Raw genomic sequence first — 23,798 nt, forward strand, 5'->3', positions numbered from 1 at the left:
CAATAGTCACTGTCTTGGCAAGTTAAAAAGTTTAGGATTTTGTGCCTACTTGGTCGGACCTCTGTGGACACTTGAGAAAAGGCGCACGGTCAACCAACGGCCAGGGGTTCAAAAAACAGCAATAATCTGGCAGCTCATAGAAGTCAGTGGTTTTAATTCTAAGTAATTCGAAGAACAGATTTCTATTTCAAATTTCGAGTCACATCTTTTTTCCTTCAGTTAAGAGAAGTCTTAATTAACCTCTCAAAGTCTACATGTTACAATTTAGTTTACTGTTCGATGCACAAATCACGTGCATTTGTGTGTGTTTTTATATAATTAGCCCAAGATGATAACATAAATTGTACATTATTTTTTTCCTTGAAAGACGTTTTTCAAATAGGATAAAAAAATATATATTATTCAGTAGAGATTAAGTTACAATGTACACATCAATACTTCTCTGAATTCTACATTTTGTTAGCTGGGGATTAAATATGAATAAATCTTATGCTATTTAGAAAAAAACTTCTCCATCGTGGTTAAACAAAAGAGATTTCTTTATAAAAAAATGCTCAAGCTGAGTCACAAAACAACTCCTTTTTTTGTTAGTGCACACTGCGAGCTGCTAAAAACAGCTTAGAGCAGCGGTGAGATGACAGACAGGCAGTCTGTATAATAATTTTTATGACAGCTCAGCGGATCAGCAGCTCACACATCAGCCCTCCCACAAAAGCATCCTTGGTTTGAAGTCCAGTTGCTTTAAGTGGCGTGAGTTAATCGTGTTCAAGAAGTAAACAACTATTCCAAGACAGAAGGGGAAACAAATAACATTAAAGTCTCTCATTAATTAGAATTGGATAATATTTATAACTACTTTGCCCATCAACTAATGTTGAAATGTTGCAACCTTCTCACGTGTTTGCTCTGACGACAGTAATATTCCTATTTCGCATCATTATTTATTCAAACGTTTAGGAGTAATGACCCATAGCATTTAGTGGACCTTAGGGGAATTCAGATATACTTCGCCTCTTCGTGTCATGCTACCTAGAACAGCAACTTCTGTGTCCACAATGGTTACCACCCGCTCATGGAACGTCCATTTAAAGAGCCCCTCTCAGTGTGGAGATAGGATGGGAGAATCGTATGATTTTATAGACATGACAGTATCTTCCTTACCATAAGGACAAGAAACAAGCAGAAATATGAGGTGTTCATCCTCTGTCTCAAAGGAAAAAATTATAGGTAACTGAGTAATTTATATGAACCCAAGTGGTCTCCTCATCAGTCTTTCTTGCTTTTTCTAGTAAAAACGTCTAAGTGAGTAAAAAAATCACGATGCCCTACATATAACTCACCAATATTTATAAAGCTCTCTGAGGCACAGATATCAATTTATACACTAGTTACTGGAATCAAATAAAAGACAATGAGTCTAATGCTCTAACCTCAATATTTCCAGTGCTAATCCTGTTATAACACTGAAAATGGCAGGAATACTGTTTTCTAAACTTTATAGTTATTAACACATAAAGTGATCATAATATCACCGTAAGAATATGAGAGGATAGTAAACTGTTTAAAGACAGTTAATCAAATTACTATTTAAGACAGATTTTCTTCAGAATAGGATCGAATTATAGAAAATGACGATATCGACAGGGAAGTATTTTTTAACAGTACGTATATACTAGGCATTGTTTTTAATTGGAAAGATACGGAATTACTTATATCATGGAATCATATGCCTTGATATCTGAATAAACTGGATTCTCCATTTTTTGTGGTTGTAACCCTTAGCGATTTCTACTACAATTCTTCCTATGTTACAACATATCACTATCTTATAGAAGGATCATTGATTTGGAATAAAACTAATAAAGAACTCATATTTAGAAGAGCAGAAAGAGGATAAGAAATCTTGCATCAAATCAGCAAGTGTCGTAGATGCAGGCACCGTGTCTGAACATCCAAACATGACATCGCTCATGGTAGACCAGGGGAAGGGGAGTCTGCCTAATTCATAAAGGATGAAGCGTGTGCAATGTAAGACAGAATGTGCAATGGAAAATTGTCTCTAAAAACAGACAACAGATATTATCAATGACCCAGAAAAAAACTAGAAGGTGTTTCGCCTTTGAAAATGCATAAAGAAAATGCAAATACAATATATTTAAAATATATTATCATACATTTAACATATTAACTATATAGTTAATACATATTTATATGTTAACGAGATGTGCAAATATAATTATGTATTTCTGTAGTTATTTTTCTCAATCCACAAAATCATGAATAAAGTACATGATTTGTGTGTATTATGTGCTAACATTAGCATCTACACCATTTTATTTATCTAAGCAGAACAATTTTTTCTACCTACTGTCAAAATTTCTATAAGACTCTATATATTCAGCAAATTTAATCTCTAATTAATGCAGGATTTTAAAGCCAGAGGGAAAAAGCCTTATTTGCCATATTATGTATATATTTACATACGTTCATCAGTTTAGCTAAGAAATTCCAATTTCTTTGAAAGTAATATACCTCTTTGCTTTGCCAAATTAAAAAAAAAAAACATATAGTTCTTCGAGCGCAGTTTTTTCATATTGATAAATGAAAAATGTAACTTAAAATCATCCACAAAATATTTTTCTTTCTCCACAGATCAACGGAGAAAACTAACTGGGAATAAAATATATTATGATTGTGTAAACCAAAAATTCTCCACAGAGTGCAATATTCCTTCATGTTTTACCCCGCCCACCTCCTATGTTCTTTCCATGGAATGTTTTTTCTGACAATATAAAGGTTCCTTCTGTTGTTCTCTGAGTCGTACTCATGCATTATTTTCGTGCTTTTTCTCTCAAATTCATAGTTGCTTAAAAACAAAGGTGTACTGTAACATTACATTAATCACCTTGACAACGCTGTTTACAGATATTGAACAATTTGATGTCTATAAACGAAGTCAATGATCGTTTTCAAAAAGAAGTTACGTTTTCAAGTGTTGAAAAAAACTGTGCAGAAATCTACAACCCTTACTTTTCCTTCACAGTAACTAAAATGTTCTTTTCTTATAGTCAAATTCGAATATTCCAAACGAGTTTCAGAATCTGCGTTAAGCCCAACAGAGCTACTTAACCTAAAATATGTACAGCCCATCCTTTACCTCACTTTCAGATTGCCCTGCTGCAGCTGTCCATCGTACACCGAGAGAATGTCGAAATCTTCTTCGAGGGCGAAGGTGTGGAAGGACAGCTGGATCCGATTGCGTTCTCCCGTGACGATGATCCACGTGCAGTTGGCGTAGTTGGGATAACCGTGCGGGAACCCCGGGCTCTCGATGGTGCCGTTGGGACCCTGGACTAAGCCTCCGCAGTTCTGACCTGGAAAAGCAAACACGCGGAAACAGCACATTAGTACGTGGCTCCCTGTAAACCGCGATTTCTTAACATTCCCAACCGTACTGGCCAGTTTTTACGATGAGTTGTTTTGTGATCCTTCAGGCACCGATATTAAATGATAAATTACAACAGTGTTGTCGAGAGAGAGAGAGAGAGAGAGAGAGAGAGAGAGAAGTAGGAATGTATACAACATTTGGAAACTCGTATTAGAAATTTGGGGACATTTTCCTGTCTTTTCAGGAACAGCTTCATCGGTATCAGACTGCTGTATTTGTGAGACAAATGTGGTGTAGATTATCTGCGTAGTATCATGTTGGAACACTCTGCCCATAACTGCCTTGTTGGGGAAAAAGTAGGGTGAACCGATTATGTATAGTTAATACACTCAGTAGTCGAACTATTGGAAAAAAAAAAAAAAACTATCGATCTGTATCTACACTGGCTAAAGTCCCATGAAGCCCAAGAATTAAACAAGACCACAGGAATCTCATTCAGTTTAAAATAAAAGGCGCATGACAAGAGATACTAAATTCTCCAGAAATTAAGGAGCAGCCCAGGAAAATTAGGGGCCAGCCCTCGATCAACTGAACATTTTGTTTACACGCATGGGACTTTCTCTGGGGGGAGCAGGGAGAAGCGCACCCGAACGCTGGCCCCATAATGGACAGGCTGAGTTAGGGTGGACGCGCGACCCGAGGCAGGTTTGTAAGACACCCCACGTTTCGCTCAGCACTCTTAGCTTAACTTCCCTTAGACGGGTAGAATTACGATTGCTCTGAAGTGTTCGAGACGACACACGTGAAATTGTGATGTATAGTTAAGAAATTTACATTGAGTCTTCATCCTCTTTGGCACAGAGCTCCTAAGACCCTCAGAATGCCCTAAGTGACAAGAGCGACAATCGTACACCTGAAACTTACTGGATTTCATTAACCAATGTTTTCGTAAAAAAAAAAAAATTTAAATCAATCAATCAATCAATCAATCAATAATTTTTTCAAGAGAGCGACAAAGTCTTTTGTTATGTTGATGAGGTGACTCTGGCTTTGGCTCGTTGTCAGCAGAGCTGACCCTGCGACACGGTTGGAACTTTGGGTCCTGAACCCGGGGAGGGGCTGGAGGCGGGGTCAGTCCCCATGGGCCAGTGCTGGGGTCGCTCATGCCCACTGAAGACGCCTCCCTGATGGGTTCGGAGCTTCTGGGGTGGCGCGGCGAGGGCCGCCCTGTCCCCGCGCCCTGCCCATGCGTCTCTCTGCCTGATGTGACAGCAGGCCCTCCGACACCCCCTGTAACAAACCTGCGGCCTAGGGACCGAGTGGCTGCCCGATGCCCAGGAGCCGCCCTGAGAGACGGAGGGGACCCAAGGCGGGCTCGTAGGAACCTCTGGTGTACAGCCTGTCGGTCAGGAGCGCAGGTCACTACCTGGCCTTGTGACTGGCATGTGACAGTGGAGTGTGGTCTCGTGAGACTGAGCCCCTCCCCTGTGGCATCGGACGCTGTCCCCAGGTAAACGGCATCAGAGAGGGAGTGACTGGCAGGTTGCTAGCTGGCATCGGGGACATCGCTTGCTGGTTGGTACAGGGGACCCTCCACCACCCCACACTGGAAGTGTGTGCAGGGGATCCTCCACCATCCCACACTGGTGCGGGGGACCCTCTGTCACCCCACACTGGAATCAAGAGACTGGAGCAAAGGGGGGGCAGTGGAGCAGCACCGACCACCTTACCCATCAAGCAGGTCAGGCATGTGGGGCGAGCTCACGGGGTGTCCCCAGTCGCTGGCCTGAGCCCCTCAGGATTTTGTGGCATTGACTGTCCCCCTAGGCTTCTCTGGCGAGTGTCAGATTTGAGGAGCAGTTCCATGGGCCAGGATCCGTTCAGTACCCTGTAGCCCTGGGGGCCAACAAGGACCTTCCGCAGCAGGGCCACCCCAAGAGCTTGGTGGCAGGCACGCCCCAGACCCCCAACTGTGCTCCCCCACGAGGCCGAGTCCACAGCCCCCTCCCAGCCTCCCGTCCACTCTCCTCAACCTTAGTCCACCGCCTCGTCTCCGAGGTTCCCGCCTACCTGCTTCTCCCGCCACCTGTTCCCAGGTACTGCTTCTGGAAAGTAAGCCTCGGGGACGTGCTAATGTCCCCGCTTTAGATGTGCTCTGATCTGCCCCTCACGGAGTGCCTGTCACGGCTGTGCCAGTCGACCAGACTGACGGACAACAGTGGAGGCAAAGATCAGGACAGGTAGACGACCTGAGCTGCCCTGGCAAATGCACTTCAGCCATTTTAACTGTAACAGTGCTATCACGTGAGGGGACACGTGACTTCTACCGAATCTTTCCAACACTTAATTCGTCTGAGGTTGGCTCCTAAGCGGCCCCTGAAAACTAACCACAGTGTTTTGTTTCTTCTTAATCTGATCATTTCCTACCGACAGGTCCAAATGACTTTACGTGCTTTGACGGTAAGGATATGTAGAAAGTTCTGGAGTGATTTGGGCACACTCAGGGTGTTGCGTGTCATGTAAGTATGATCCCAGCTTTTTTTTTTGAACTGCAAACAGAAAATAATTTCCAAGGACATTTTACACAAAAATATTTCACAGTAGTAGCTCTCGGTGAGCTCAAATCCTTCACAGCAATTTATCAAATGCTTGTGGGTGTTTGCTAAATCTTAATAAAAAAAAGATTTAATGAGAGGGATTTATGAGTTTAAAACCAAAGAACTAATAAGAAGCCCATTTTCCACTAAATTTAAATCTAACAATAACACTGTAACAAGTAAGCATTAAAGCTGTAGGGTTTTGAAAGGACTTTAAAAAAAAAATAGCTTTCCTGTATTTTTCAGCAAATTCTCGCTTCACCATAAATCAAAAAGTGAAGATGTGTTTATAAATCGGAGGGAAAAAAATAAACTCAACAGAAAAAGTGTCGGCCAGAAAGTAATTACTGTTCCAGATGCAGCATGATGAACCAGATCGGCAATATTAAGATGTTCTCCAAGGACCAACATTTGGGCGGTGTCTGCATACCAGTTAGTACGGTGCGTTTTGCAGACCAAGTAGCATTAGATCAGCAGAGAGACTTTTCCACAGGCCCCGTATGGAACTCGGGGAACTGCTCGAAAGCTGTTGGCTGAGTGACGTGCAAGCCTGGCTGTACATCGCAATCAACCGAGAAGTTGTACCAATATCTATTTCTGAGCTAGATTCCAATGTAGATGGTCTGGGCCAAAAATATCTAAGACAACCTTGAAGAAGAACAGAACTGGAGACCTTATGCTTCTTAATATGTCATCTGATTACAAAGCTATAGTAGTTCAGATGGTGTTTACTTGGTGCAAACTTAGATAGATAGCCAATGGAATGGAACAGAAAGCCTCCAAACAAAGCCACAGAGACGTAGACACGAGATTGATGACAAAGGCCACATTGGAGAAAGAATGGTCTTTTTAATAGACGGCGCTGGGCCAATCAGATGTCCAAACGGGAAAAATAAATCTCGATCTCTATTTCACAATATCCACAAACATCACGTCCAGATGAATTGCAGACCTAAATGTAAAACGCGAAACAATAACACTTCCAAATGCAAACAACATAAAAACATTATGTCTGCGGTAAGCAAAGCTCTCTTAAACAGAACGCACAGTCATACAAGGAGAGTGAAAAGGAACTCGAAGAAAATAAACATATATTCAACAAACGACATATTTATAATAGAACGAGGGAACCTCACGAATCAATAAGAAAAACGCAACACAATAGGACGACGATGACTAGAAGCGGCCGGAGATCCGGGATCAGAGAAGGATTTTTCCAAAATCGGAAAGAGACAAATGGGTCATAAAGCGGTAATGACTCCGCCGCCCTGACCACCTCGTCCCCTGGGCCAGGGCCTAGCTGTCCTCACAGCTGTCCTGGAGGTGGAAGGAAATAGCGTTTTGTGCTAAAAGAAAACACAAGCTGATTTTTTTGGTCTTTCTTTGTAGAAGCAAAAACTCCGCCTTGCAACTTTTGGTCCCACTAAGAAAATACGAATTTGCTGGCCATTTATTCAGTATCTCCTGACCCGTAAAAAAATATATTTTTTTTACTTAAAACACACACACACACACACACACACACACACACACACACACACACACACATGAAGATACTCATTCATCTAAGCAATAGTACCATAGGGGTATTGACCGGAGTTCCTCAGAGTAAGGAGTATTAACTGAAAATTTGTACCAACACTGAGCTGAGGTCGCCTCCTTAACAACGACCTGGAGCCATGGATCCCAGTGTCATCGGGACCCACGGGAGGTGCATGCTTCCTAATATCTCACAAAAATGACGGCTGATGCCATTTTTCATTAAATTAAAGTAACTCTCTAAATGGAAATCCCAGGTTCCAAAGTGATTATCATCGATGAATGCGAACAACGCACGGCTGACGTTCCTTATCGATATCATAACTTAACCCAGGTTTCACCCCAACGCATGTCTGAAATGAAGACTGCTTCGATGGAAACAAAATAAAGCCATAAATGGATGTACATAGGCGCAGATGACAGTGCATTTTCAGATTTCACATGCACCGTCGCATATAGAGAGTGTGTGGGACTCACCCTTCGCCCCTCTACCAGTAAACACCGAGGTTGGGGTTTTCCCCCAAATGTCCCCAGCGGAGTTTTGAGCCTGTCTTGCTTGTATGATTTTCCCATTTGGTTCTGTACCGTAACGGGTGCTTGCCTACTACAGAGAACTCTCAAATGCTTCACATTTTTTTAAAATGGCTTACGTCCATACTTGATTTCAATGTTGGCCTTAAACGGAGCTTCAACTAAGCACATTACATCAACTGGAAAACGATTTTAATGAACAAACTTTTAAATACTGTAATTACAATCATACATTAACACATCGCTCAACAGGAATCTGTTATAAGTACATTTGTATGTTATATTTGCCAAAGGCAATGAAGTAATCTGTGGTGTTTCAGTGATAGTTTTAATCTTTTAGTGAAAACTGTGTTGTTTTTTGTAAGACCGAAAACTCAATTGTTACAGAAAAAAATGTCTAGTGGTCTTCTTTCCTCGAGTATTGGTGGTGGAAGTCACCTTGAAATCAAACATCAAAACCAATGGGAGAAAAACGTGAGTATGTATATATATGAATCGTATGTATACCGTAAGTACACGCCATTCAGAAACATCCACACAGAACTGTACGCACGGACACATGTTAACGCAGGAAGTGAGGCCCATGGCCCAGTGTCCCAGACGTGACGCAGGACCTTGTAACACCAACACGGGGATTATTCCAGCAAGCCACAGCTGCGCGACCAGTGACCGCGTGGTGGGGGACGCTTCATCCCCAGCCAGGTTCATCCCGCAGTGAGCTTGGCCTGGGCTGGCTCTGACCCCGGTGGACCATGGTGGCGGAGCTGGGTTTCCCACACTCCAACTGCTGCCCTTCCTCTCAAATGACCAGCGCCAGCTGCGGAAGCAGCGTGTCATGTGCCATCTGAAGATACAAACATTGTCGTCTTCGGCCACGCCGCCCTGAACACGCCCCAATCCGTCTGATCTCGGACGCTAAGCAGGGTCAGGCCTGGTTAGTACTTGGATGGGAGACCACCTAGGAAGACCAGGTGCTGTAGGCGAAAAAATAAAGTAAACTGACAAGGTCCTTGCAATCTGCTGAGGTCAACCAAGGGTTGCGTCGCCTAAAAATCAAATAAATAAAAAAAGAAAATGCAGACATCGCTCACAGCGCCACTACCGTGGCAGAGGCCGCGTCTGGCTTGCCGGCCTGGCGGTGCCCGTGTTTCCTCTGAGACGTTAGCGATCGCCCTGCACCCCTGGGCAGGGAGCCCATGGGGACAAGCCCCACGCGGCTGCCGGAGGCCAGGTGGGGCCCGGGGCCTGCTGAACACGCTTCTGGGAAGGGCAGGTCCGTGCTGACGCGGCTCACTGTGAGTGCCCGACGGGACAGAGTGCTGTGTCTGCCAGAGACTGCCCTCCTGGGGTCCGCTGCTCCCTGGAATTGTGTCCCTCAGGCCTGGGATGCCCATGGCGCCGGCCCCGTCCACGCAGAGAGCAGAGCAGGCGCCTCTTGGGCAGACAGACGTGATGAAGAGTTCACATCCTGTGTGTGACAAGCGCGGATGCCCACACTGGCTTACTCTGAAGATCCCGCAATGCGGGGGGTGAAAACGAGGCACGCGCTACGCTCAGTGGCCTTCGCCATTCGCGCCCTCTGTCCAGTCCGTGGAAACGACAGCTTACGTTTCCCACGTCTGACGGAAAATTCTTTGCAAATGGAACTTACAACCTGGTTGTGGACCCCCAAAGTTCCTCCAATTTCGACATTTTTCTAGCAACATTCTACTGTCCCCCTGCAGCTTTGCCACAAGACTGACCACTGGCCCCTCCGTCGGCTATGACAGCGCAGCAGCTCTGCAGTCGAGGAGACCGTCCGCCGCGATGCTCGCTTGAATTGTCCCCTTTCTGTGTCGAGTAAGGGGTAGGACCCTGCGGGGTGGATGTGTAGCTGCCGGACCCAGAGTCCTCCATGCTCCCTGGGGAAGGAGGGGGTGAGGGTCCCTGATGCCCTAAGGACCTCCTCAGCAGCAAACTCATCAGACATGCGTCCACGATTTCGTCCATTCCTCAGGGTCTGCATTATTTGGAAAGTGATTCATTGCAGAAGGATCGCGACTTTCTCCGGCTCTGATTGAGGTGTTTCGAAAGGGAAGCCTCCGGCCTCCTCTCCACGCCCGGAAAAGCTTTGCAAGCGCGGCATTTCCCGGCGCGGCGAGAGCAGCCGCCTCCTGGCTGCATAACCCCGGCCTTGGGGTGCTTGGTTGGGTGTAACCCCAAATGCTTGCGGAGACTGCTCATTGCAGGGGCAGAGGAGGAACATCAGGACCCAGGGGCACACGAACATTCCGTCCCCGATGCCTCCGCTGTGCCCCAGGCAAGGCCACGCGGGAAGCCATGACACGGGACGCGGACCGGGCGCACCCTGAGTCTGACGGGAAAAGGGGTTTCCGCCCCACGGTGTCACCCTGCACAGACTTCTTCGTCCCACTCGAGTTTGTTGCGACCACGAGCGTTGAGTCTGCTCGACTCCCTGCCTGGCCTTGCGCACACTGAGCCTGTCCCCGGCTCAGGGCCTGTCCCCACGGACTCCAGCGGCCCTCGTGCTCTTCCCAGCGTGACGTCGCCCACGGGTGGCCCGCAGCCTGTGCGCCCAGACCTCCGCCTCTGCGACAGCGTGCCCCTGCACCGCCGCCCACGGCCCTGCGCCCTGCGCCCTGTCCTCACAGCTTTGGTCATTCTGTGAAAATACCTGTGTGCTCGTTGACTCGTCGTTTACCTATCTCTGTAGCTAATACGTAAACCCTCAGAGCGAGGACGCGATCGGCCTTATTCCATCCCCATTCCTAAAACACTGTCCGCGGGCGCGTATTCAGTCACGAAGCACGTGGGAGAGCTCGGGCACGTGTGTGGGTGGCGGCCGTGGCGGCGGGACAAATTAAATCCGTGCATGCGTGGATGTGGAAAGAACCTGTAAAAACACAAAGCAGCCATCCTCGGTGGGACTCAGTCGTATACCGTGGCCAGGAGGTTACCTGGGACGACACTCAGAGCACAGTGTCGTCATTCTAATTCCAGTAAAGGGACCCTGTGGTCCCAGCCCTAAGGCGTAGCAGCTCGGCTGCCTTCAGCTCCTGAGACTCATTTAAATATTCCCCCACTTTATTCAAAGCAAATTTCTCCCCCAAGGGGTCCTCCTTTGCACCTTGCCATCTCTGTCGCTTTATTCTAGAAGGGGGTCATAACTTAGCCAGGCAAGGCTGCGCTGAGTCCGACTTGGAACGTCATGGCTATGACGTCCACATCGTCCCTCAGCCACTGCATCCTGCAGAGGGGACTTCAGTTAACCCTGGCACTGTACTGTTTTCACCAACTGAGAAACGGATCCATGCACGGGAATAAAATTGTCCAGTGTCTCCCCGCCCTCAAGAGACAGACTGGAAGAACGTCCTGCACAGGGTAGGGGTCAAAAATAAGCACTCGGCTTCTGGGGTCAAACCGGACAAAAATGTGATTAATTGCTAGCATGGAGCATTGGAGATTGAGTCACCTGGTCCATATGAGCCTCAGTTTCCACATGGGAAGTAAGGAGAATACATGCTTTGCAAAGTTGTCGTAGTGATGGAGATAAAGAGTGTTAAACACAGGTTGAAGCTGGACAGAGACGGGTGGCCGCGGCTGCCACAAATGGTGCCACGCAGGCTGCACGCGCAGGCCACCAGGGGCGCTTGCTGCTCACGCGCACGCCCAGCGGCCTCGGACGGAGCCTGCTGGAGCCCGATCGAGAGCAGACCGGGTCGTGTCGTGGACGAGGTGATGCTACGTCTGAACATGCACGAGGGAGACAGAAGACACTGACTGGACAGCCACGGGGACGTCAGAGGGAGCAAGAGCTTCGTTTCCGGGTCCACTGCTGCCACGGGCCTTTTTACCTCCGCGTCCCCGTCCATTTTCATGGGAAAAGTCCCCTTCCGACTTTTCACAGGCCCCGCGCTGCGGGCAAGGAAGGCAAGCCCCGGCCCCTGGCCCTTCCCGTTCCTCGATCCTGCGAGTTTCTGAAGAAATCGTGCACGATCTCGGCATCCCACGGAGCATTAGGGTTAGTCGTCCAAACACCTTGGGTCTGGTTGACTTCGTGTGTATTTTTATCTGACCGATTTCTGATTCAAACTCGAGATCACGAAAGGTCCGCCCTGCCGTCCTCACAGAGTCATTGGGTTTTATCTGGAGTCTCCTCTTCTCTGTCGTACTCTAGTTTAGACTCCAAGGTTTGGGATCAGAACTAAGACCAGGGAGAGAGATAACTGGTCACCCAGATAAAGAGTATTCACGCAAGAGTCGACCTGTTTCGTGGGAAAATACTGACTGAAGTGGCCTTGCTTTAAACTATTGCAGATGGACCAGAAGATGATACAGCTTAAATGTTTAGGAGGAGAAGGGAGATGGCCACAGAGATTAGGGCCCATTTGCCGTGTCAACCGATCAACGCTGTACAGTGGATCGCGACCGTCAGACCGATGGGAGACATCTCGGGGAATGATACTAAGAGGCTGAATGAACAGCAGTACGAAAGCTGAAGCTAACACGAGAACTCGGCTTAATGCAGAAAAAAAATCCTATCGATGTACAAAATTCCATGCCGCCAAACTTATGCAAAACTGAAGGATATCGTACGGTTGGCATAGAGCGAAGAACTTAATGGACGACGAGAAAGGGTTTCATTATCGAGAGTGAAACAGTTGTCGAAATGGGTGAATGGGATCAAAAGGCACAGGCGTCCCGTCGCGGGGTCGGGAAGCCCCAGGGAGGTGACGACGGGCAGCAGCGGGACTGTGGTCAGGAACACTGCGCTGTATATTTTAAAGCTGCTAACAGAGGATATCTTAAAGGTGTCCGTCGCAATGCGCACGTGCACACACACGCACTCATGCACACCGAATTGTAACTCTGCATGGTGATGGGTGATAACTAGACCGCTGGTGGTGACCATTTCACACCAAATCATTGTGCTATACACCCAGAACTAGTATAATGTTGTATTTCATTTACATCTCAGTAAAACAATAACACCACAAATGGGTTAAATAACTGGCATTTCCAGAAAAAAAAAAAAAAGAAAAAAAAAGGTGGGCGAAAGCACTCCCTAAGGTGCCGTGAAGTTTGTCACCGATGAGCCCAAGGAGACGGCTGCCTCCCGGCCATCGGGCATCTCCGGGCCCTGAGCTGTCATCAGTTTTGAACAAACACAAATGTCTCAGAGACCACCGAGTCAAGCTTAGCGGTCTGTGTCCTCGGCCATATTGCACACTCACGGGCCTGTTCCTGATCGGTTTCTCAGGCCCCAGCTGTGAAATGCGGTCCGCCTGGCTGACAGCCTCATCTGATCGCCCATCCTCTGGGAAAATGCGCTGCCCCAACTTCTTTCAAGTGTGTGACGGCGCTCTGTTGTCATTCGCTCAACACGACACGCTGAGTGCGTCTCCCGGAGTTAGACAGGCACATCTCATCCCCGAGTGTGCGATTGAATGAATGGGCAAGGCGTATGTTTAGCAGGGAGGCCTAATTTGATTCACATTTTGAATAAAACGGATAGGTGTTTGGAATGAAAAGGACCCTACCTTAGGGAGCACCCCAGCCTGTGACGAGGGCCATTAGGTTGTGCTCATGGTCCCAGCACTGTTCAGACACCTGAGGCTGAGGAATTAACTCGATTCTCTGGGTCTAGTCCACTAAAGTCCAGAGAAATAGAAAATCTCTCGGTCTCAAGTTTCCTCTGGGATATGAGAGTTCTATCTGAGTCGAGAAGAACCTGAATTGGCATTTTTTTGACATCGTATTGCAACTCGAGTAATGACAGAGACAGCCAGGAGAAGCAGGGAAAGAAGCGATAAGTTCTATTATCAATAATAATTAGGAGATTGCGTTAACAGGAGTCTACGAAAGAGCCATAACATCCTAAGGAGGACACTGGGAAAGACAATGTAAGGAAATAAACCCGACGTCACCTGTATCTGGAGCCTGGGACGCCCGGGAAACAGCGTGGCCTTTCTTGTTTCTGTAACTCAGCGTTAATAAAGGTCTTTTGGGAGGAGCATGTGCCACTTCCCTTCTGGCTTGTAGCCTGTTTCCCTCTGCTTTGGGTGACAATGCGGGTTACAGGGAGTGGGCCCAGAAGGGCCAGTTCCCGTGGCCTACAGGAAAGGATGAGGTGTGTCCATCGGGCGCAGGACAGATCCGGCCCACATTAGCTGGGAGGCAGGGACGTTCCCACGACACCAACAAGCGTCTGGAATAATCGCTTACAAGAGAAAGAGCTCCTGGCCTGTTCCTTCGCCCCAAATTCAGGCCATTACGTAAAACTTCCCAAAGTAGACTTGCTGGTGGTGACAGTAGCTGACAGTTTTCGAGGTTAAGTAATTGACTTTTCTTATCTGCAAAAGTCTGGTGAGGGTAAAAGAGTAACTTGATCCACAGACCACTAAGCAACTGAATGAAAGGTGACAATCACTAATGCGCAAGTAAATTAAAAGTTTTTCTTCAAGGACACTATTAAGAAGATCGGTGGTTATTTTTCATGCAGCAGTAGAAATGCATGAAATGTGATATCAGTTTGCTACCACCGAAATCTGTGTCATTGTGGTTTAATTCACAATAGTTCCTTGTCTGCCACTGCATGGATGCAGATAACATTAGTTCCCTCTCTAGGTAAGTTTTAGAATCTGAGTTTTAAATGAATCAAACACTTACAGGCAGCAGAATCTCTCAAATAGACTTTAGAAGCCCATGATCTTGGTGATTTCTATTTGCTGCAAAATAGAAACTCTCCTTTGTGATTTACGACAAACATTAAAATGGTCCAAGATAACAACTTAGTGCTGACAGGTCGACTGCAGAGGCTCCTCATCTCAATATGACATTTGGGTAGTTAAGTTGCCCCAGGCTGAAAATAACACAAATGGCAGAAAGGAAACATCAGAGGAAAATCTATTTTCAGACACATTTCTTTGGAAATCCAGTACATGCTCAGTCTCTTTGGAATTTGAATTGAGGCGCTTGCAAAGAGCCAGTCCTTATCAAGTGTCACACTTTCAGGATCCTGACAAAGACATTTTTCATATTGTTATTCATGCGAACTATCTCAGTGGCTACTTTTCTCCAAAATATGTCATTGAGGATATTATAGGATTGAGCCGGGTTCGTTTAATCTTGATTAGGGTTTTGATACCCAAGTATTAAGGTGCGTTCTGTACAGCATTTGACTACAAGCGTCCGAGCTCAGAAATAACTTCCCTATCCCATAAATAGTCTCAGGAACGCTTTTCTCTCCCTGGGCACACTGGGGACAACTTAACACTACACTTACTCGGAGCATTTTCTATTTGCCTATTGCATTACCTGTTGTCACGCCTACACACAATTCTCTTGGACTAGTCTGGGTCTAGAACTCCGAAGTATCTAAAATCATTCTCAAGAGGTCAGTTCAGATAGCAAAATCCCAAATGAATTCAGACCCATGGAAAGTGCACAAATGGTTCAGAGATGCGTTTCCCTTATGTGCGGAGGGGACCCCACGAGCACGACACCCCTGGTCTCGCTCCTCTCTCTCTCCCCTCTCACACACTGTTCTGGGAGAGGAACCTAAATCATCTGCTTGCTGGGTTTGGAGGGGGAAGAGGACATTCGGAGCACAGTCCTTCCTCTCTCTTCCACCTCCAGGCAGCACGCCTTCTCCTGAGCTCGAGGACAGGTTTTGCTGCTGCAAAGGCACAGTGGAGTTTACTGGGGGACAGAGAGAGAGGATGTCGGTCTAATGCCAGGCTTTTGTAGTAGGAAGTTCAGATGCCTGTGGATGTCAACTAAACTGTTCACCAGTAGCTCGCTTGTGCCTTACGTGTGTTGGCTCCCCTCAGCCTTACATCTCTGTCTTATTTCTCAGTTTATTCCTAACTCAGGCAGGAGAGAAAGCTATTTATTGAGCCCCTTCTGTGTACACAGGCAGACAACTTCAGAAGACAGACTTGGGTTGGCCAAACTCTCTCTGTAGGACAACAAATAACCAATTATGGCTTGAGAATGAGCCTAATCGAACACTTGACACATTTAGTTGAAGCATCAAGGTAATGTAAAACCTAAATAGTGCACAGAGATGTTAAACAGAAATATTATTTTAATAAGAAAAAAGCAACTACTCATCTTTATTAAGATTAAAACATATATAAAATTAATTACTGAAAGGCCCTCAACAATAAAATATGGATTAGAATTCTTCTGATTCCTTTATTGAGAAGAGGGGGACAGTGTATCCCCCATTCGTCAAATATTTATTGACGGTAAACTGCGCTCCCTCCGTTCTAGGCCCTTGAGTTCCATCAGAAAAGATAGAGGTCCACGACCTTCGGTTCCCATTTCGGTGAAGAGAGTTAGACAATAAACAGTGAACATAATGAACACACGTGTTTTGTGCCCCATTAAAAGAGAGGGAGTGTTAAGAAAGAAAAGGAAATGTGTGGTGACTGAGGGGGAGAGGGTGCCGGGAGGCAGGGGCTGAAGTGTAAATGAGGGGGCAATGGAGGTGACCTTGAACACAGACTTGAAGGAGAGCATCATGAGGACATCTGCAAGGGACAGAGGGAGGTCACTGAGCTGAGGGGAAGGAGGCATAAGAGGCGACGAGGTCTCGGCACTGGCTGCGGGGATTGCGAAGGCAGAGCAGGCATGGCTGGGTGAGGCTGCCATTATTTTGAATTCTAATATGAGTGAAATGGTGAGATTTTGAAAGGCTACTGTTATATATCACTATTGTATGCATTTCAAATTTAAAGGACTTGATCTTAACTGATGGGAACATTTACTGACCATTTAATTAAAAGCTCATTATTTAAGTATTCTGACGACTCCGGGTTTGTACAATGACTAGTGTCACATTCAGCTTGCAAGTATAATGATTGTGAATAGAAAATTACTCAAAGTTATTATAGAATAAGTCAACAATGGTACCTAATAATTTCAGCTTGGAGTAAACTGAGATAGTCCATAATCATAGAATGCATCAAACAGGTTATTTTGTCTTACTCTGCTGGAAGGTCACCTGAAGACACACACGAAGGGCTTGTCCTTATTTGGACTAACTTATAACTCAAGGCAGAAAAGGGTGGCGGATCCTCCAAATATTTTAAGGGACAAAATATAACAATTGAGGCCAAAAATAAAACACTAAAAGCCTGGAAGGAAAAGCTGTCGATAGACTTCCTTTGGAAAAGTGGCATCTTCAAAAGTACCATGCATAACAGGAAATTTAGAAAGTCATGCACGTGCCCAGGTAGGAGTCATTCTCAGAAAGGTCATGAGGAGTCCTTCATCTCTCATGCCTGGCTGGTTTCTAGGTTCGGTGCACGCGAGAAGGAAACGCTGAGGCGGGTTGTAAGCAGTCGGTGGGCGGGGCATCGGAGGCGCGGCATTGGAGGCGGGGCATCGGGGCGGGGCATCGGGGGCGGGGCATCGGAGGCGCGCCCCAGGACACGCCTTGCCATCTGCAAAGGCTGGGAGCACTTTTCTCCGCACGCGTTTTCTTCTCTTCCTTTCTTCTTTCCTCCCCTTCCCTTCCCTTCCCTTTTCTGTTTCTGTTCCTTGCCCTGCCTTCCTTCTCTTATCTCTCATTTCTCTCTCTTTCTCTTAGCATTCAAGGAAATCTCTGTCCAAACGCTCATTGAACACGACCTACAGAGACGAAGGCTTCAGGGAACACGCGTGACAAAGTATATAGATGGGGCATCATCAAGCATGATAGCACCTGCACGATGAAAATCCCAGAAGGGGGAAAAATATTTAAAGAAACAATGACGAAACGTCTCAAGATTTATGAACAGAAATGGATTTATACATTCGAGAAATTGAGCTAACTCCAAGAAGGATAAAATCAAAGAGATTCACAGAGACACATTACAGTTAAATTATTGAAAGTCAAAGAAAAAGATTGACTCTTGAAAGCAGCAAAAGGCAAGAAACTTGTTATATACAAAGGGATCTCAGTGAAACTAAAAGCAGATTTCTCAGCGGAAACCAGGGAGAACAGAAAGAGTGGGATGATATTTTTAAAGTGCTGGGGCGGAGGGGGCCAGAAAACAAAACAACGAACAACTTGTCAGCAAAGTTTTTTCTATTCAGCACGATCTCCCTTCACAGGCTACAAATTAAGACATTTACAAATAAGCAAAAGATAAGAGAGCTTGTTTTTTGTAGATCTGCCCTATGAGATAAGCTAATGAGAGGCCTTCAGGCTCAAATGAAAAGAAACTGCACAGTGACCCAATCATATAAAGAAAGAAAGAATTCCAGTAAAAGTAAGTACGTATATATTACAGTTACCATTATTCCATTTTTTAGTTTTAACTCTTTTTTTCACATGATTTAAAATATAAATGCCTAAAATAATAATTATAAATCTGTTAGCATAACAGTGTAAAAGATATGGCTTATGACAATGTTACCTCGAGGGAAATTTTAGAACTGTATAAAAGCAGAAATTTTACATGCTATTAAAGCTAAGTTGGTATCAATTCCAACTCCGTAGTTATAATTTTGGGATGCTAATTATAATCTCTACAGTTACCATTAATAAAATAACTGAAAAATATACACAAATGGAAATGAGAGGAAAATCAAAATGATACAATACAAAAATTAATTAAATGTAAGAGAAGGCAGTAGTGAAAGAAACGAGGAGCAAAAGGGTTTTACACATATAAAGACAAATGGTAAATGTCAAAAATGAGTCCTTTCTTATTAGCGATTGCTTTAAGTGTAAATGGATTAAACTCTGCTTTCAAAAGGCAGAGGATAATTAAATGGATTTTAAAAAATAAACCTGATCAAATCACGTTGCCTATAAGAGAGTCAATTTATGTCCAAACATGCAAATGAGTTAAAAATGAAACGATAGAAAAAGATATTCCATGCAAATAGTAATAAAAGGGAACTGAGTTGGCAATATTAGAATCAGAAAGAATAGACCTTCAATCAAAAACTGTTATGAGACAAAGCAGAATATTTTATAGTACTAAAAGTGTTAAGTCCTCGAGAAACAGCAATTATAAACATAAATGCACCAAGCAAAAGAGCTCTAAACTATATGAAACGAACATCGACAGAATTCGAGGAAGAGCCATACAACAGTTAGTGACCCCAGTACTTCGCTTTCAATAAGGAATAGAACGTCAAGACAGATGATCAGTATGGAAATTGAGGCCTCGAACAACGCTATGAAATCAAGGAGACAGCGTAGATATACAGAGAGCACTCCAACCAAGAACAGCACTCTTCTCAAGAGCAAACGGGGATTTCTCCAGGATAAACCATGCGTTAGACCACCACCGAGTCTCTCTAAGTTAAAATGTTTGAAATAATGCAATCTATCTTCTCAAATCATCATGGAATCAAGCTAGAAATCAATAACACAAAGAATACAGAAATTCACAAATACGTATGAATAAAACAACCAATTAAAAAAATTAAGTATAACCAATAGGTCAAATACCAAGGGAAGTTTAAAAATACCTAGAAATGAATGAAAACAAGAATATTACACACCAAAAATATGAAATAATGAAAGTAGTGCTCATTGGTAAATCTATAATTGTAAATACTTGCACTTAAAAAAAAAGAAGATGAATCTCAATTCAGTAATCTAACTTTACACATTAATGAATTAGAAAAAGAAGAGAAAAATAAACAGCAGCTGAAAGGAAATAACAACATAATTAAAGTATTGATAAACAATACAGAATGTAGAAATACAATAGACTCAACAAAACCAGAGGTTGGTTTTTTTAAAAGATAACAGAATTGATAAGTTTTAGGTAGACTGACTATGAAAAAAAATAGATAAGGCACAAATAACCAAAATCACATATAAATAAAACTATAGAAATAAGAACAATAATTCTATCAATAATTTTACCCCTTAAAATTACCTAGCCTAGAATAGAAAAATTTCTAGAAACATACAATTGCTAAAACTGAATAAAAAAAAAAAGAAAGAAAAAGAAAAACAAACAGGACAATCTTAAGAGACTTACAACAGTAATACAAAATTCTTCTCCCAAAGAAAACTGTAGTACCAGATGGCCTCAATGGTAAATTCTACCTAACATTTAAAGAATTAACACTTAAATCCTTCTCAGACTCTTTAAAAAGTAGGAGAGAAAGGAATACTTTCAATACTTTCCAAAAGGTCAATCACTATTACCCTAATAACAAAGACAGACTAATACAACACAAAAAGAGAAAAGTGTGGACCAATATCACTTATGAATATAATCAAGAAATTCTGAAACACAATACTACCAAACTGAACCCAAAAGAATATTAAAACGACCTTACAAACGTATCAAACAGGAGTTGTTTAAGAAATGCAAGTGCGGTTCAACACAAAATAATCACCAACGTAATAAACCACATTAATAGAAAAAAAAATAGAACATATGATCATGTTTTCAATGCAAAAAGACAAAAAAAAAAAACCCAAAAAACATTTGATAAAATCCCAAACTTTTCATGGTAAAACACTTTAACAACTATGAATAGAGGAGTGATTCCTTGACATAATAAAGAGAATTTGTAAAATCTCACATAATAATATACTCCATGGTACAAAATAGAAGGACTTTCCTCTGAAATCAGAATCAAGATAAGGAAGCCTGCTTTCATCACTGCTATCCAACATCGTAAAAGAAAAGGTAAAACTATCTCTATTTGCAAATGACATGATTTTACGTATAGAAAATCCCAAAGAATCCACACAATTATGACTAGGATTAATAAACAAGTTCAGCAAAGCGACAGAATCAAAGATTAACTCAAAATGTGTTGTTTCTATATACCAGCAATGATCAATCGAAAAAAGAAATCAAGATGAAAATTCTATTTATCACGGCATCTAAATTTATAACTACTATGAAAATTTAAGTATGAATTTGAAAGCTTCATGCACTGAAAACAATAACACATCATGAAATAAAAAACGATATAAATTGGACTATATCCCATTTTCATGATTGAAAGTTTAGTACTGTTAAGAGGTCAATACTACCCAAAGTGATCAATGAATTCAATATTCATCAAAATTCCCACTGTCTTTTTTGCAAAAATGGAAAATTCGATCCTCAAATTCACATGAGATTTCAAGAGAGATCAATTAGCCAAAATAATATCAAAAAAAAAAAAAAGAACGAAGTTGGACGACTCATTTTTCCCAATTTCAGAACTTAATACAAAGCTACAGTGATCAACATAGAGTGGTACTGGCATAAGGATAGACATATGAACCAATGAAATAAAATTGTGAGTTAAGATATAAACCTACATTTCTATGGACAATCGATTTTTTTAAAAGGTTGGCAGGAACATTCGATAGGCAAAATAATCATCACTTCACTTAATACTGGGACAACTAGATATCCACACACAAACGAGAAAACTGGGACTGCTTTCTCATTATATACCAAAAAAGAAAAAAAATGATGAAAAATGGATCAACGTCCTAAATATAAAAGCTAAGACCATAAAACACCTTGAAGAAAATATAGCGGTAAATCTTCATGAGCTCACATTTGGCAATGGATTATTACACATAAAACAAAAAACATGAGCAACAAAGGAAAACTTAGATACGATGGACTTCATCAATATTTAAAAATATATAACTTCTGTGCATCAAAGGACATTATCAAGAAAATGAAAAGATGACCTACAGAATGAGAACATGAAAATTATATATCTGATAAGGGTCTCGTATCTAGAATATATAAAGATCACTTGCAATTCAACAACAAAAAAAGATTTCACAATTTGAAAACTAGCAAAATACTTGATTAGTCATTTTTCCTAAGATATGCAAATAGCCAATAAGTAAAATATAAGATGCTCAAAATCATTAGTCATTAATTAAATGGAAATAAAAATCTCAGTGAAGAACAACTTCATACCTAGAAAGATGTCCATAATTAAGAAAAAAGAAAATAAGTATTGCTGAGAATGTGAAAAAAAAAAAATGGAACCACTGTATATTGCTGGTGGGAATATAAAATGATTCAGTTGCTATGGAAACAGTTTTTTTCACTACCAAAGTGAAACACAGAATTACCATATGACCCAGCAATTCCATTCCTGGAATAATCCCCCAAACTGAAAACGAGTACTCAAAAACTCACATGCAAATGTCCATAGTAGTATTAAACAGAAGATCTAAAGGGTGGAAATGACCGAAACGCCCATCGACAAATTAATGGATAAACAAAATTTGATGCATATCTAAATGGGATGTTATTCAGCCATAAAAATGAATGAGGCACAGATGCACACTCACAGCATGGATGAACCTTGAGAACACTGCATTCAGTGAGAGAAGCCAGGCACGGAAGTTCACCGAGTCTGTGCCTCCATGTGTACGAGACAACCAGAGGAGGCAGATCCACAGGCTGCCAAGGTCTGAGCGATGACTCAGGAACATGAGTTCGGAATTTACTTGTTGGCTGATAAACTATTACACCTAGATCAGGGTGATGCTTGCACAGTATTATAAATGTACTAAATGCCACCGATTTGTTCCCCTTAAAATGGTTCATTCGATGTTAGGTAAATTTAAGTAGCATATTTTTTAAATCAATTAGTGTAATCCCCGATATTAACAGGCTAACATATAGAAATCACGTGAATCGTAGAAATTATAGCAAGGAATGCACAAATGCATTTTATATCATTCAACATACATTCAGGATAAAACCCCCCAGAAAACTAGGAATCAAGGAGAACATTTTAGATTGATAACGAGCAACTACAAAAAATGTATAGCTATCATTATACTTAACGGTGAAAGACCATTTCTTAGGATTTTCCTAAGATCAAAATAAAATACGTCCACTGTCACCATTCTTATTCAACATACTTCTAGAAGTTGTCAGCCAGTGCAATAAGGCACGAAAATGAAACAAATGCTATACGGACCAGAAAGGAAGAAATGAAACTGTCTATATTTATGGCTTCCATGGTTATCTCTATAGAAAACCTCTAGGAACTGATGAAGAAACTCCCAGAACTAATTCATGAGTTTGGCAAGGCTGCAGCATGGACAGAAACATTTTAAAGGCAGTATCCTCTAAAATCATTGAAGAATATTAGGTGGAAACCTAAAAAAAAAAACAAAAAACAAAAAAAACAAGACTAATGTGTTGAAAACCACATAGCATTGGAGACGTGATGAAAGAAATCTAAGTAAATGGCGATATGCATCATGTCGGAAGACTCAAAAGAATGAAAATACCCATTCTACCGAAACTGATAAGCAGGTTTAACAAAATTTCTTTTAAAATTCCAGCCTAACTTTCTATATTTACAGATGAGAGTATTCTAAAGTTGATATGGAAAGGCAAAGGAACTAGAATAGCTAGAGATATGGACACGTTCGCACAGAAACCTGTACACAAATGTTTATACAAACTCTGCTTTAAATTGACACAAGCTGAAACCACCCAGTACGCTTCCACAGGTTGTGGTTTAATAAATCGTGTACATCCATAGCATGTAACACCACTGGGCAATTGAACAGAACAGAGTACAGACTCACGCGCAACAACTGGGCGAACCCCCAGAAAACTGAGCTGAGTGGGAAAAACAATCCCCAATATGAATTGAATATCCATGGTTCAAGTCACATAACATTGAGATAAAATTACAAAAATGGGAAACAGATTAATAATAGTTGCCGTGGGTCAGAAGGATCATGGGTGTGGGTATAGATGGGTGATAGGATCTTTGGGGTGATGTAA

General features: G+C 42.9%; 1 protein-coding gene and 1 pseudogene across 1 annotated transcript in view; one reads left to right on the top strand and one right to left on the bottom strand.

The window, feature by feature from the left end:
• Positions 1-23,798, bottom strand: part of LOC111729502 (CUB and sushi domain-containing protein 1-like) — a 920,340-nt gene that overhangs the window by 735,049 nt on the left and 161,493 nt on the right. Inside the window, exon 3 of the mRNA XM_023520436.1 lies at positions 3,158-3,374. Within this exon, the coding sequence (XP_023376204.1) occupies positions 3,158-3,374 (217 nt within the window). The remainder of the gene's footprint in view (positions 1-3,157; positions 3,375-23,798) is intronic.
• On the top strand, positions 8,920-9,038 carry LOC111729506 (annotated as a pseudogene).

The sequence above is a fragment of the Pteropus vampyrus genome, unplaced genomic scaffold, assembly GCF_000151845.1.
Source record: "Pteropus vampyrus isolate Shadow unplaced genomic scaffold, Pvam_2.0 Scaffold264, whole genome shotgun sequence".
Lineage (NCBI taxonomy): Eukaryota > Metazoa > Chordata > Mammalia > Chiroptera > Pteropodidae > Pteropus > Pteropus vampyrus.